This window comes from Aquila chrysaetos, chromosome 21 (genome assembly GCF_900496995.4).
Source record: "Aquila chrysaetos chrysaetos chromosome 21, bAquChr1.4, whole genome shotgun sequence".
Lineage (NCBI taxonomy): Eukaryota > Metazoa > Chordata > Aves > Accipitriformes > Accipitridae > Aquila > Aquila chrysaetos.
Genome location: NC_044024.1, coordinates 22,393,520 through 22,405,964, shown reverse-complemented (window position 1 = coordinate 22,405,964; position 12,445 = coordinate 22,393,520). Strand labels below are relative to the sequence as shown.

The 12,445-nt window shown below is 40.3% G+C and overlaps 1 protein-coding gene across 3 annotated transcripts in view; it reads left to right on the top strand.

Moving 5' to 3' along the window:
• The window catches only part of LOC115333495 (vascular endothelial growth factor receptor kdr-like), a 140,640-nt gene extending 128,708 nt beyond the window's left edge, over positions 1-11,932 (top strand). For all 3 annotated transcript variants that reach the window (XM_029996483.2, XM_029996482.2, XM_029996481.2), the window contains one exon: positions 6,234-11,932. In XM_029996483.2, the coding sequence (XP_029852343.1) occupies positions 6,234-6,438 (205 nt within the window). In that variant the 3' untranslated portion in view covers positions 6,439-11,932. The remainder of the gene's footprint in view (positions 1-6,233) is intronic.
• Positions 11,933-12,445: the final 513 nt, after the last annotated feature.

Genomic DNA, 12,445 nt, shown 5'->3' with positions numbered 1-12,445 from the left:
AGAAAGAGAAGGATTGACCGGGATAATGACACTGGAGTTAGCATTCGAGGAAGCACATTCAACATAGAGGGGATTTAATGATGGGATGACTCTGGTGTCAGGTTTCATCTCATAATATTAACAGGCTACTGCCAAGCACTGCTTTAAAATTCTCCCAGAGACTCTATAATCAAGTTATTGTTTAAAATTACAATAGGTTTGATATCTGCTCACTTGTCCTCCCTCCATCCCTTTCCCTCCCCGCCCCCCCCCCAGCCCCCAATTATCCTCAGTTGCTCTGAAATTACTTATCTGGTTCTGGCCAAGGTCCATGACACCAGCTGACTGAGGCTCAGCTGATATGCTCCTGGGCTCTGGATGCTGCATCCAGATCACATCACTGAGGGCTCTGCCTTTGCCAAAGCCAAACTGGGCCTAAAGCAAGTCAATAATATTGAAACAAACTGATTTTGCTCAGGAGCATCAGGCATTCATATCCAAATGCAAGGTGCCCAACCAAAATGCAACCCAGCTGATAGGGCTAGAATCCTTTTGCACCATCTCAAAAAAATGATGCATGGAAATATGTTTGCTCCATAGCAGAACTTAGTTTCAGAAGATTTTTCTTCTACGATAAGCACACTGAGATAGCAAATGTACTTACTGTTGTGTCATGCAGCACCTTGCACTATGACGTGACTTGAGCTTTCCAAAATACAAGTAACTGAATGAGTAGCTACTCAGGAATTATGTAAGCCACTTTTTTCTAGGATTGCACTATATGCTTACAGTGGCAAGGACTAAAAGGAGAATTGTGAAAGGCTGTGGTCCCCAGCTTGGTTTTGACTGCAGTGCTTTTCATCTGGCTGCACTTTCAGTGCTGGAGCTAGCGTCAGGGACAGCTGACCAACTTTGCCACACACGCAAGGGGATGCATACTTAATGAGTGGGTGGCTCTGGCCTGTTAAAACTTTGTTAGCTGTACTTTGTATTTAGAAGTGTTTCAAAACAATGAATTCTTGATCCTAACCCCTTGAGTTCTCCGTGCCAGTAGACTACTGATGCACTGATACTGCCAGAGGGGAACCCAGGATTAAATTCTTACTGCACAGCACCCTGTCTAAAATGTATTAAAGCAAACCGTGAATCAGTCATAACTATCAGAAGAAAAAATAACCCTTTTATTTCTTTAATTTTTTAAAATTTTTTCTGCAATTAATCACTCCTACTCTGTGCCTCATTAAACACCTATGAAAGCTGTTAAAAAGCCCTGAAGCTCCTACATGTTATTATGAGAAGTGGTCATGAGACAAACTGCTCTACTTGGCAATGCTCAGCCCAATTTCTCATCTTTCCCTAAACACAGCTTCTGAACAAGGCCAGGATTTCTACATGGACAAAATAGGCTATTAGTTTTTCCTATCAAGGGCAAGATACTTGGGCATCTTATTGCAAAGCAATAAGAGCTGCTCCACAGCCTGGAAATAAGTGCTATGCTTGGTACTGTAGTCCCTCACTGGATAGGGTGATTTTCTTACAGTCATCTCTCTTTCTCCATGCTCCTCTAAGTCACTGACGCTGAGATTTAGGCTAATAGAAAGTGGCTCCTTCTCACATAGAATAAACAGCTCCAGTAACGATTGCCGAGCTCTTTGATGATTTCAGTATTTTTCTACCTCTAACCAAAATCTCCGATTCATACGGTAGGATGAAAAAGTCTCATTAGGTCATTTAGGCCTTCTAGCTATTACAGGATTATCCTCTGTGGTATCTTCTAAACAACTTTGACACCTCTCCAGAAAACTTAAAAAAGATTGTGAAAGATTACTTAATATTCAGGCTAACTTCTCCTTCATCTAGTTTAATACCTAGACTTTTCAGCTTCATCTGTGCCAGGAAATCTGACATAGCACAGTAAAAATGGGAACTGTTAACGGCTCTCACTACCCACAGTACCACACTAAAATCCACTTGTCCAAGCTTTCGTCTGGGTCATGAGACCTACCAACTACATTGTGGCCCTGCACAGACATACTGCATGTGCATGCAATAGCACAGAGCCCAAGCTCTGTGATAATCAGGCTCCTTGATGCAGTCCTATTTACAGACCAGGTAGGCTTTCAGTTATCAACACTGGGTCCACACCAGTAGGTTCCTCCGCCTCATTTGGTTTTACATCTAACAGACTTGACACTGGCACCAGGCTCAGGGACACTACAGAAATACAGCCTGAAGAGTAGCAGGATTTGCTGGTAATTATGAATGTCACTCTTGGTTGATTTGCTGCTACTGATTAGCATTCTTCTAATCTTCTAGTATTGGTTCCTTCAGTGCTTTCACCACTTTTGTACTTTCCCCATAAACCTCCTTAGCTTGTAGGTATCTCTCTGAAAGAGAGGAGTCCAGTGCTGCACCTTGGCTAACTCTAGTCTCAGCCTATGAAACAAGGCTGAAGCCAGCTCACCACATTCTGTGAAACATGTTTCCCCAACCAGCACTCCACAGAAATGTGCACATTATGAAAGAGAGTCCTTTACATTACAAAATCTGTTTGAGGTCAGGAAATGGCAGTGTTCAGATTCTCATCTTTCCCCTCATCCTGCCCCAAACGGTACACATTCTTGCAAGGACAAACGAGTTTTCAGGTTGGTCATTGTGTAAATTGTGACCAGCTTGGTCAGTGAGCAAATATGTTTCAGTTGAATGTCATGGTATTCACACGCCTAATCTTCAGTATTGTGCCATGGTGAGAATACCAACAGTCAAGTGGGACTGAGCTGAGACATTCACATTTATGAGCAGTTTTATCAAAACTGAACATCTCTTTTATCGCCTCCTGCAGCTGTGGCACTCAGAAGTCAGGCAGAGGCAAAAATCAGTAAGGAAATACCTTTTGGGCAGTGTAATGCCAACCCAGGAGAAGCAGTGAACCAAGTAATGGCTAGCTTTTAATTAAATTATTTAATTACATAACCATTATTAACTTCTGCAGCTGCATAATTGTGTGATTAATCAAATCTAATGCCTTCAGTCAGAAAATGTTTATCGGTGGGACTCAGGGAGAATTTTTCTATCTTATACAAGGTAGTACAATTGGCTCAGAGCATAAAGGGGTTTTTGCTTTCCTCTGAAGCATCAAGTACTGACCACTGCCAGAAGCAAGACTGATGTCTGATTCAGTGTGGCAGTTTCTATGTAGCAAATGAGATTTCAAGGACAGACAGAAAAGGGATGCTGCAGTCTCCTCTTCCAATATACAGTCCAAGCATATGCACATTTCTCTGTTGCTGAGGATGAACGGAATAGATTGAAATGTCAGTAATATAGAGCATTAAAGGGAAAAATGCAAAGACCCTTGGATAGCTTTAATTTAGGAAATGCATTTAGATGAAAGGAATAGTTTTGAAAGTTAATTGCATTTTGGTCTGCCATAAGACAGCTAATGACAAAACTTGCTTCTGACCTAACTCATCAGCTTTCTGTCTTTGGAGCAAATATTAGATGTCAGCATTTAAGAGTCCTTCTTCAAACACCAGCATGATTTCAGTGATAGGCAGAGTCATTCCCAGATATCCAGGCTCCTGACCTACAGGGGCAGAAACCTAAAAAGAACACTTGCTGCGAGTCTACATGGGTCTGAAAATTTCCCATTGTGTGGCCAAACTAAACCCTAATAACATTTCTTTTTCTTCAGCACTCTGAGATATGCAGGCTGGGGGCCAAGTTAAACACATACTTTCAAGCTTCCCTCTGTCTCCACTGACAACTTTAATACCTGGCAAATTAGAAGCCAGAGCATCCATGGAATTGTCTGACACGAGTCAATAGAACTGAGCAACAAAAAGAAAAATACATAAATAAACAGTGAAGCAAAGTTGTGGTTCCATTGCTCATGCCAGGGAAGAATTTATCTACAGAGAAAGTGTGTGTGTACAGGAAGGGACAGCTGCCAAATGTATAGTATACAGAAGAAGTTTCCACTCACATTTTTCTCTGGACAAAGAGGAGAAACTTAGACTGTGAAAGCAGAGTGTGCTACGTTTTTGTTGAAGTTCTCAGGGTTACTATTTATTTTAGAATTTCTGCTTTGCCACTCAACAGGTTTGGTTTCAATGCCTTGCACAGTTGTAAAAGCACAGTAACATCAGCTTTAATCTATAACCTCTGCATTTTAGAAGTCACAGAACCCAAGTTTATTCTAGATGTGCAAGACGTGGTGGGCTGGCTCTCACAACTCAGGGGTGCTGCGTTCACTTCCTAGAGACAAAGCTGGAGATGCAAACATGCTGTAGGAAGCCACCACAGCACACTAAAATCAGGCAACTATGAAGCAGCCAGTCTCCCACTGCAGCTGATTAGAGTTGCAGCTGTTTGTTATGTCTGAATTTGGCTGAATATCTCAGCTCCTGGCTTAGAGACTGGTTTTGCAGACTATGATGTACAGAGTATCACCTACTCCACACACTCCCCCAAGAAGAGAACTACAGGGATAGGTAATTTACAGATGGACCCTACAGGCTGTTCAGTGTGGTTGTGCACAGATCATAAACCAGTGTTCTACTCTAGCCAATGCACTGCACACTCATGACCTTTGAGGAATTAGCAAAAATTTTAATTGACACTATTGACACTAGTTCTGTCAGCCAGACTGAGAATATCTACAGCTTGTGGGAAAACTGAAGCTTTTGACAGGTTCCAGATTAAGAGGCAAGATAACTTCCAAAGCCATAGTAGCATAACCTAGCAGGACATATTTACCCTTTCATAGCTGAAGGGATCTGGGCCTACTGTATATTACAATTCTGTCATGCCAAGCATCAACATGCTCTTAAGCCTGCAGTGGTTTTCTCTGCTGTACCATCACAAAAACTTGACGGTGTACACAATTGGTGTCTTGGATCTGCTACTTTTCCTATTCATTATTTTTGTTCCCCTTTCTCCAATTACTGTATCTGTCTCTTAGCTCTTGTTTTATTTCCTGGAGCAGGAACTGGCTTTGCTTTCTTTCTAAAGCACCACTCTGAATCCATGATCAACTGCTGGGGACTGTAAGCACTGCAGCAGTACAAATAAAATAAGTGTAATGAATTATACAATTATTTGATGAACTGTTGATTATTCAGGTTTGGTTTAGGGTCATTAGAATGTAGCTTTATGCTCCTTTAAACACATATGAAATATACACACAAAGTGCTAGCACTGCCTGATTTTACATTCTCCCAGGCACATTCATAAGTCATTCTGAAACGAGACATGAGCAATACCATAATCAGTCTGTGAGTGAGGCTTATCCCAAAGAGATGCATGTTAAAGGGTCCCTAAGCAAAGTGGAGAAGTTCAAAAGCCATTCTCAAATTGGGATCCTTTGAGAACCAACCCTAAATTTTCCAGACCTCTTCCAATGAATTCCTCAGATGGAAAAACTTAAGGCTTAACAAAACATTATTTTTAAGGCAGCCTATGACAGAAAGTACCTTTTTTCTCTCCACAACACTTGCTGTTCCTCAAGGTCACCTTGTGATACAAATCCTCTGCAGGGTTCTTCTACTTTTAACATTGAGGTTGCTCCCTGTGATGCAAGTTGCTTCTCTCCCACTGCCTTCATCACCTATAATAAGAGAAGACAGCAGAAAATGAAAGCTGGCTCACTTTAATAGCCTCAGTTACAGGCCAGCAGTTGTAATGTTGAAAAGTGCTGCCCTTCACTAGCATACTGCTAGTAATTTTAAAGGGCTACAGAATATACGAGAGATTTTGCTCTACACTACAAGAGTGTGTTCAACACACACTCTTGCTTTCAGTATCATTTTAGATTAGAGTCTGTCATAGATTATTCATTATTTCATCCTTTATTATACTTAAAAAAAAGTCATAGCCTTCAGTTCTGCTTTCAGAAAAGTCAAATTTTTACTGACCTGTGTCAGAACAATGAGAGAGAATATTATTGTATGTATAGGACAGGTGCCTTTATAACTAAGATATACATAGTGCACTGAAATGTGGTAAGCTAAAAAGACAGGGTAGTAGGACTCCTGGATTTACTCCTAAATCTACTTTTAAAACACCGAATTATTTGAAATACCTAATTCAGTTTCCTTACCCAATCTGTAAAATGTCACTGTCTTACAGGATGCTGCAAAGGTAAATTGAAATGCTTTATATATTTTTTTTTAATAATTTTGACCATTAATTACACATAGAGACAAAAGCTTATGGAGACAGGGTCAACATATTATACTGTTTGTTCTCAACAGGCGGAGAGCTGTTACCAAGAGCAAAGAATCCATACTATCTGATCATGAGGCTGTCAAGTACCAGCCAGCAGTACAGGTAGAAGAGGACACCATGGACTTCACACTGGAAGACTCTGTTCTCCTTCCTATGGATCCAAACCTGGAATGCCACAGCCCACCTCCAGATTACAACTCCGTCATTCACTACTCGGCCCCTCCAGTGTAATCAGCCTAACCTGACACAAAGCATCTTGCACCTCTCAACCATGCTAGATTCTTACATGCCTCCATGCCTGGGTAAAGAGGCTGGTTAAAAAGGGGAAATCTGACAGGACAACTGTTCATATGTTTCTTCTGGCACATCTCCGACGTGAGTGGAAACATTTTAAGAGCATCTTCTTTGCTATCTTTAAAGGCCTATTGCAACATATGCAGTAAATTAAAATTCTGTCTATCAGAATTGTAAGTAGGAGCTGTAACCCAGAACTGCTTCCACTCCTTCTTCCCCTAGCTGGGACTGTTCATTGGCATTTGCAGATTTACAAGTTCCTTCATTCACATTTTACTCCATAAGAGTCACGTCAAGCTAGTTGTGAAAACAAGATTCATTCTACTGGTCCTGCACACATCCTGCAGGGATTGTTTAGTACGATGCTGTAAGGGATCAGTTGAAAACAACAGCCATACACACTAATGTTTTGGTTTTGGAGAAAATCCAAAATGAAACATCATTCTTAACTTGGGATCTCACCTTCTGTAAATATTTCTGAAATATTCTGAAATCCAAAATATTTTTGTTACAATTTGTGATTTAATAATTTCCACTGCCTATAGGATACATTCCTAAAAATGATATAGCACAGACAAAGCAGTAGCGCTCATGTATCAAGAGGCAGGATGGTCTTTTGAGCCATCAGGGCATACAATGTGGTTAAATCTGTTTCCCTGTGTTTTCTCCTTGTTCAAACTGCAATTTATTCAGCATACATGCAATAAGGAACCTTGATGGAGATGCATCTATAATGATTGCAAGGCAAAATCACTGCGTTAAGAACCTTCTTAAGCTTAGACAGACAGAATTTCCCAGCACACATGCATGTTCATGTGAGTGTGCATAAAATACTCATTAACAACATGAGATTTACACATAAATGCACACACCCCCTTGAGGCACCTGCAGGGTTGCAGCATTTTTATGTTTCCTTTCTGCACACAGGCTATTTACTAAAAAGAAAGGAAGTTAAAAAAAAAGGCATTTCCTTTGGATTCTGTGGCAGGTGCCCAACAGTCTGATCCTGGGAATACTAGCCCATGCTAAACTGTAAGCATATGTGACACATATTTGTCTCTGACTGTCTTGCCAAGGTAAATATTGGTATGATGTGCAATGCCCTTTGCATCTAAACCCTTCACGGCTTCATGGTAATTCAAAGCTTTTTGTGCAGCCTAATCATACAAGAATGAATGGATCACAAATTCTCACATTTGAGAAATTCAAAGTTTGTTGCCCCCTGCCCAAAAGCTGTGTGTGGCAGCGACTGTTGGTCTGCATGTATGTATACCCAGGTCCTATGCATACCCCATGCATACTCACAACTTCAAAAATAAGCAAATAATAAGCAAATAATTGTCATTTAAACGTGCTATGTAACACTCAGAGTTGACTTTAGAAATCTAGGAAGGGAAAAACTATCTAGATTGCAAGTAGAAAAAGCAAGGATGAGAAAGATGTTCATTGACAGTCAAGGTTATAACCTCCTAAGTTAGAAACCCAGATCTGTAAATGACTCTGTGCAGTTTCCTCCAAGGTCTGCACAACCCTTTCCTTTTCTTCTTAGACTTGACACTGATTTGACTTCTTCAGAGAAAAAGAATTTTTCTTCATGATTGCAAACTGAAGGGAAAAAAAAAAGTAATCCAACACCTGCAAACCGATTATATTACCTTGGCAAAGACAGCCTAAACACCCTCGCAGCAGTGAAGAAAACATTTCTGGATGATCAGTTACAGTTGGTTACATTGAAGTAAACACAAACAAGCCTCAGGTATTATCAAATGGGGAAACAAATCTCCAAACCCCATACCATGTTAACTGTGAAAGCTAAAGCATCTGAAGTATGGGCTCTTGGGAACTGCGCTTCTCGTTCTCCTTGACTTCAGATTCGATGTATTAAGGAACTCAGCTGCAGTAACTCATGAGCCCCTTGTTCATAGCGCACCTGTTAGATAGCTGTGGTCTGTAGTTGCTTTATGGTCATATTTGCACTTCTTTGTATTTTAGTACCTATGTATTAAGTAGAGCTGGTCATGTAACAGAAGAAACTACTGGGAAAGAATTCATCTGATGAGCCCCAGAAAGCTCATTGGATCGGTTTTCCATCAAACAGTAAATTAACTATCTATAGCTCTGATCAATTAATCAATCACTTCTTTTGGAAATAATTTATTCACATAGCAAAAATTAAAAAAGGCGCAGGCAGTTTGTCTGGCTCTACTGTTAATGGCATCAGTGTGAGATGGTTTGTTACTGTGCCTTTTCTGGAGGGTAAGAAAATGACAATGTTTAAAAACCTTTGCTTATAAACTTTAAAATAAGTACATATAGGGGAAAAAACCTGCAAGCATGCTCTCTATTTTGAAGAAGAATGGGAAACACTGCTGGGTGAACTGTCTGCTTCTAAGAGAGCCAAGTATATTATCTTTCCACTTTAGCAAGGATGAACTGTAGAGGTTTCTCTGAGACCAGAGGAACACGAAGCATGTTTCCTGAGTGGGACCCGAGCGGACACTCTAATGGAGCGTTGGTAGCCAGGTCCCTTTCTGGCTCTCAATAACGTGTATCAGCCTTTCTGCATTGCGTGAGATGATGTGAAAACAGAGCGCAGGCTCAAGTGCTCAAGACACATTTTAAAACACTGGTTGCGTTGACAGCCCCCTGAAAACTGAGGGCTCCTCTGCAGTGGCAAAATCAACAGCTGCCTTGAGCAGTATCGATGGCCATTTCTTCAGAGAGCAAAGATACCCTCCAAACCCGTGATAATGGCCTTCAAGTGTTCTGGAAATGGCAAGTGACTGATGTTTGGGCAGCTGTGTTTCCAATGTTTATTTTGAGTGCAAGTTTTTTTCCTCCTTACAGTAAATGTAACAAGCAAAATTATTGCCTGAAAAGTATTATTGAACATATGTCTTCTATTTTATTTACTAATATTTTGTTTGTCCTTTTCTCTCCTCCCTTAATTTAATTATTGTTCTTTTCTTACAATGATGTATATAGTTTACCCAGTAGAAACAAATATAGTGATTCATTTATATGGTAAAATTTGTAACATTTTAGTTAAAAGAGAAAGAGATACCCAGACATAACAGAGTTAAGTATTGTTACTAAACATTTCACTAATGCTTGCAGGCCAGGCTCCCGTTTACAGTACCCTACTAGTGCCATTTCATAGCAGTTCTCTTCTTGGCTGCGAGTATCTCTGGCTGTCACTTATTCTCCACGTTATTTAGTGTCAGTTAGGAAACAGGGATCTGGAGGAATCTGGCAGGTTTATCTCATTCCTGGAAGTGTCACCATGCAGCTCATGGTAAAGGCAACGAATTTCCACTGCCTCCGTTTTAATTGAAGGCTGGTGTATTGGCTAGAGGATCAGAAGGGGCCAAACTGTTTAAATGATGTGATGTTTATTATTTTTTCAGACTTCTCAGGGATTCTTACTCGACTCCTCTCAGCCACCTGCTTTATCTAACCTGACTGAGCTCAATGGTATCTGATATTAACACATACCTTTGTTTTCTTTAATGGTGCTTACTCCTACTGTTTTTGTCCTCTTGTAACCCCAGAGAATTAGGGCAAAGGAACTCAGAGCTCACCACAGAAATGTGTTGTTTTCTCTCCAACAGTCACCTGCCACATATGTGTCCAAGGATAAGTGCCTTCACCTGCATGTTATTGTTCAGGCTGGTGTTTTTAACAGTCTGGTTTCCTATTTCCTCTTTTCTCTACTTTTCATCTATTTCTTGATATTTATTCTTCACAGTCCCTTTGGATTTCTTTTCTCTGCCTTTTGAACAAGATCACGTATAGGACTCACTTCACTCTGCTATTTCCTGTATATTCTGCACTTGCAGAAGCTGAACTAGATAATCTAAAGCAAGCTTTTTTTCACATTAAAATTTTCCAATATAGGCAAGGGAAACTAGTTTATATTGGTTTGTCTGGAAGCCTTTCTGTATCCTTCCCTGAATGAGCGAAGCTTTTTAATCGATTGATTTTTCAATACTTGGTATCTGGAGCAAAACAAAGGTTGGTGACTACCTATGTGAATCTCATCCTTCTCCTAGTCCTTTATCAAACAATGAGGTTTCTCTTAGGTTCTTCCAAGTTATCCTCACAAGATAGGGGTCCTAACCAGGATGCTGGGCCCACAAGATCCACTCAGGATATCAAGGAAGGTCAGATAGAAACCTAAAGTCTGAGTAATAGCCTCAAACAAAACCACTGAAATTTGAACCCACTGAATGCTGAAGATGTATACATTTACAGCTGCCTGCAGGCATAAACCGCTCTGCTTAAGACATCCCGCTAATACAAACACTACTCTTCAGTTAGCCTCCTTGGCAAACGCCTAGGGTAACCTAGAGTGTCCAGGCACTTCTCTCTTGTTATTTACACTCTTGTATACTGTAGGAATGTTAGTCAGCGTGTAAGCCTCTAACTGGCCAGTCAACAGTTTATGACTTATCTACTCAATGATCCTTCACGCTGAGCTTTGGCACTGCCTTGTCATGTCCTACCTTGCTTTACAAATTTGATCTGGCCCTATTCCAGCTGTATGGGTGTGGTCTTAGGTCAATGGTCTCTAGCTCCCACCAGCACCAACTGGACAACACCGGGAAATGTTTGGAGGGCAACATTACTAGCAAATAGCTACATAAGAAGATAAAGCATTATTGGGTTTTCCTGAACACAGGACTTAGCCAGGATTAGTACCATACTCAGATATCAGCCTATAAGTATTTTCTTATCCTAAAGTGAATGGAAAATATAGAAGGTAGCAATAATTCTTTTGTCCCTCCCTGCAAATATTGGTAGCCAAACCCTGAGATCCATTTTCCTGTTTTTATACTACACCACAAAAAAACCAGAAAGAATTTTGCCAAAGTAATGACACCAACACTATGTCACGCAAGTAAAATTCAGGGAGGACTTCTGGATTTGACCCTATCAATAGTCAGTCACTGTATAGGATGTAAGCATTGAGCCCAAGCACTGGCTTGCTTGTTTGACACCTGTTGTTTTCATACTGTGTTAACACAGAAAACTTGCTGGACTGGGTCATTTGGGACCCCAAGCAAATATGATGCCATAAGGGCCATGGTTACAGGAAGACTAGTGTGGTATGCACTGAGCAGTGTCCCATTCATTGTCCTGCCTAATAATCCTGTGCCACAAGAGCCAGCACATCCTTATTACTCAAATTCATTTTTCCTTAGACCTTGAGTTGTCAAAGCAGCTAATGAAAACTGGGAAAACCCAGTAATTTGGGACTTAAAGAAAATAAATTAAGTGCCATGTAATACTCAAAACACTAAGGAATGTTTGTCTGCCATGTTCCTGTCTGTCTGAAGAATGTATGCACTGAAAACAATGCTTTCTTATGTAGTCAAAAATTGTACTGTATCTATTAACCAAAAAAATAAAAAGATTCTATATTTATACAGCCCAGGGCTCCTTTGTGTCATCTCTTGGCTTGAAAAGCGTTGTGCTTGAAGCAGAATATAAATAAATAATGCAACAGTTTGGAGAGATTTTTACAAGCCATAGATCTCTCATTAATTTCTACAGGGGGTTCAAAACTTAGGACGTAAGCCTGCCACACTGTCATTGCTCAGAGGTATCTAACCACTACATTTGCTTAAAAGATTCACAGATCTCACAAAATGCTGGCCCAATTTGCTGGAGAAATACACAAATCTAGCTGCCGCCAAGAACAGTTCATGAAACACAGAGACTGCTGTCTTGCTAAATTTAAAATAAATAAATAAATGGGGCTGAGATAGTAAGTACTTAAGTCTGTGAAGATGATTTGCAGAACATGGTAGCATCTGGGGGTTGTTCAGATTCAAAATTCCAGAAACTGTGTTTCATTTAGCTTACCATAATATTCTAAAAGGAAGACAAATAAATATTTCCCAATACACAGCCATGATGATGTTACTGAATTCTCACTTGA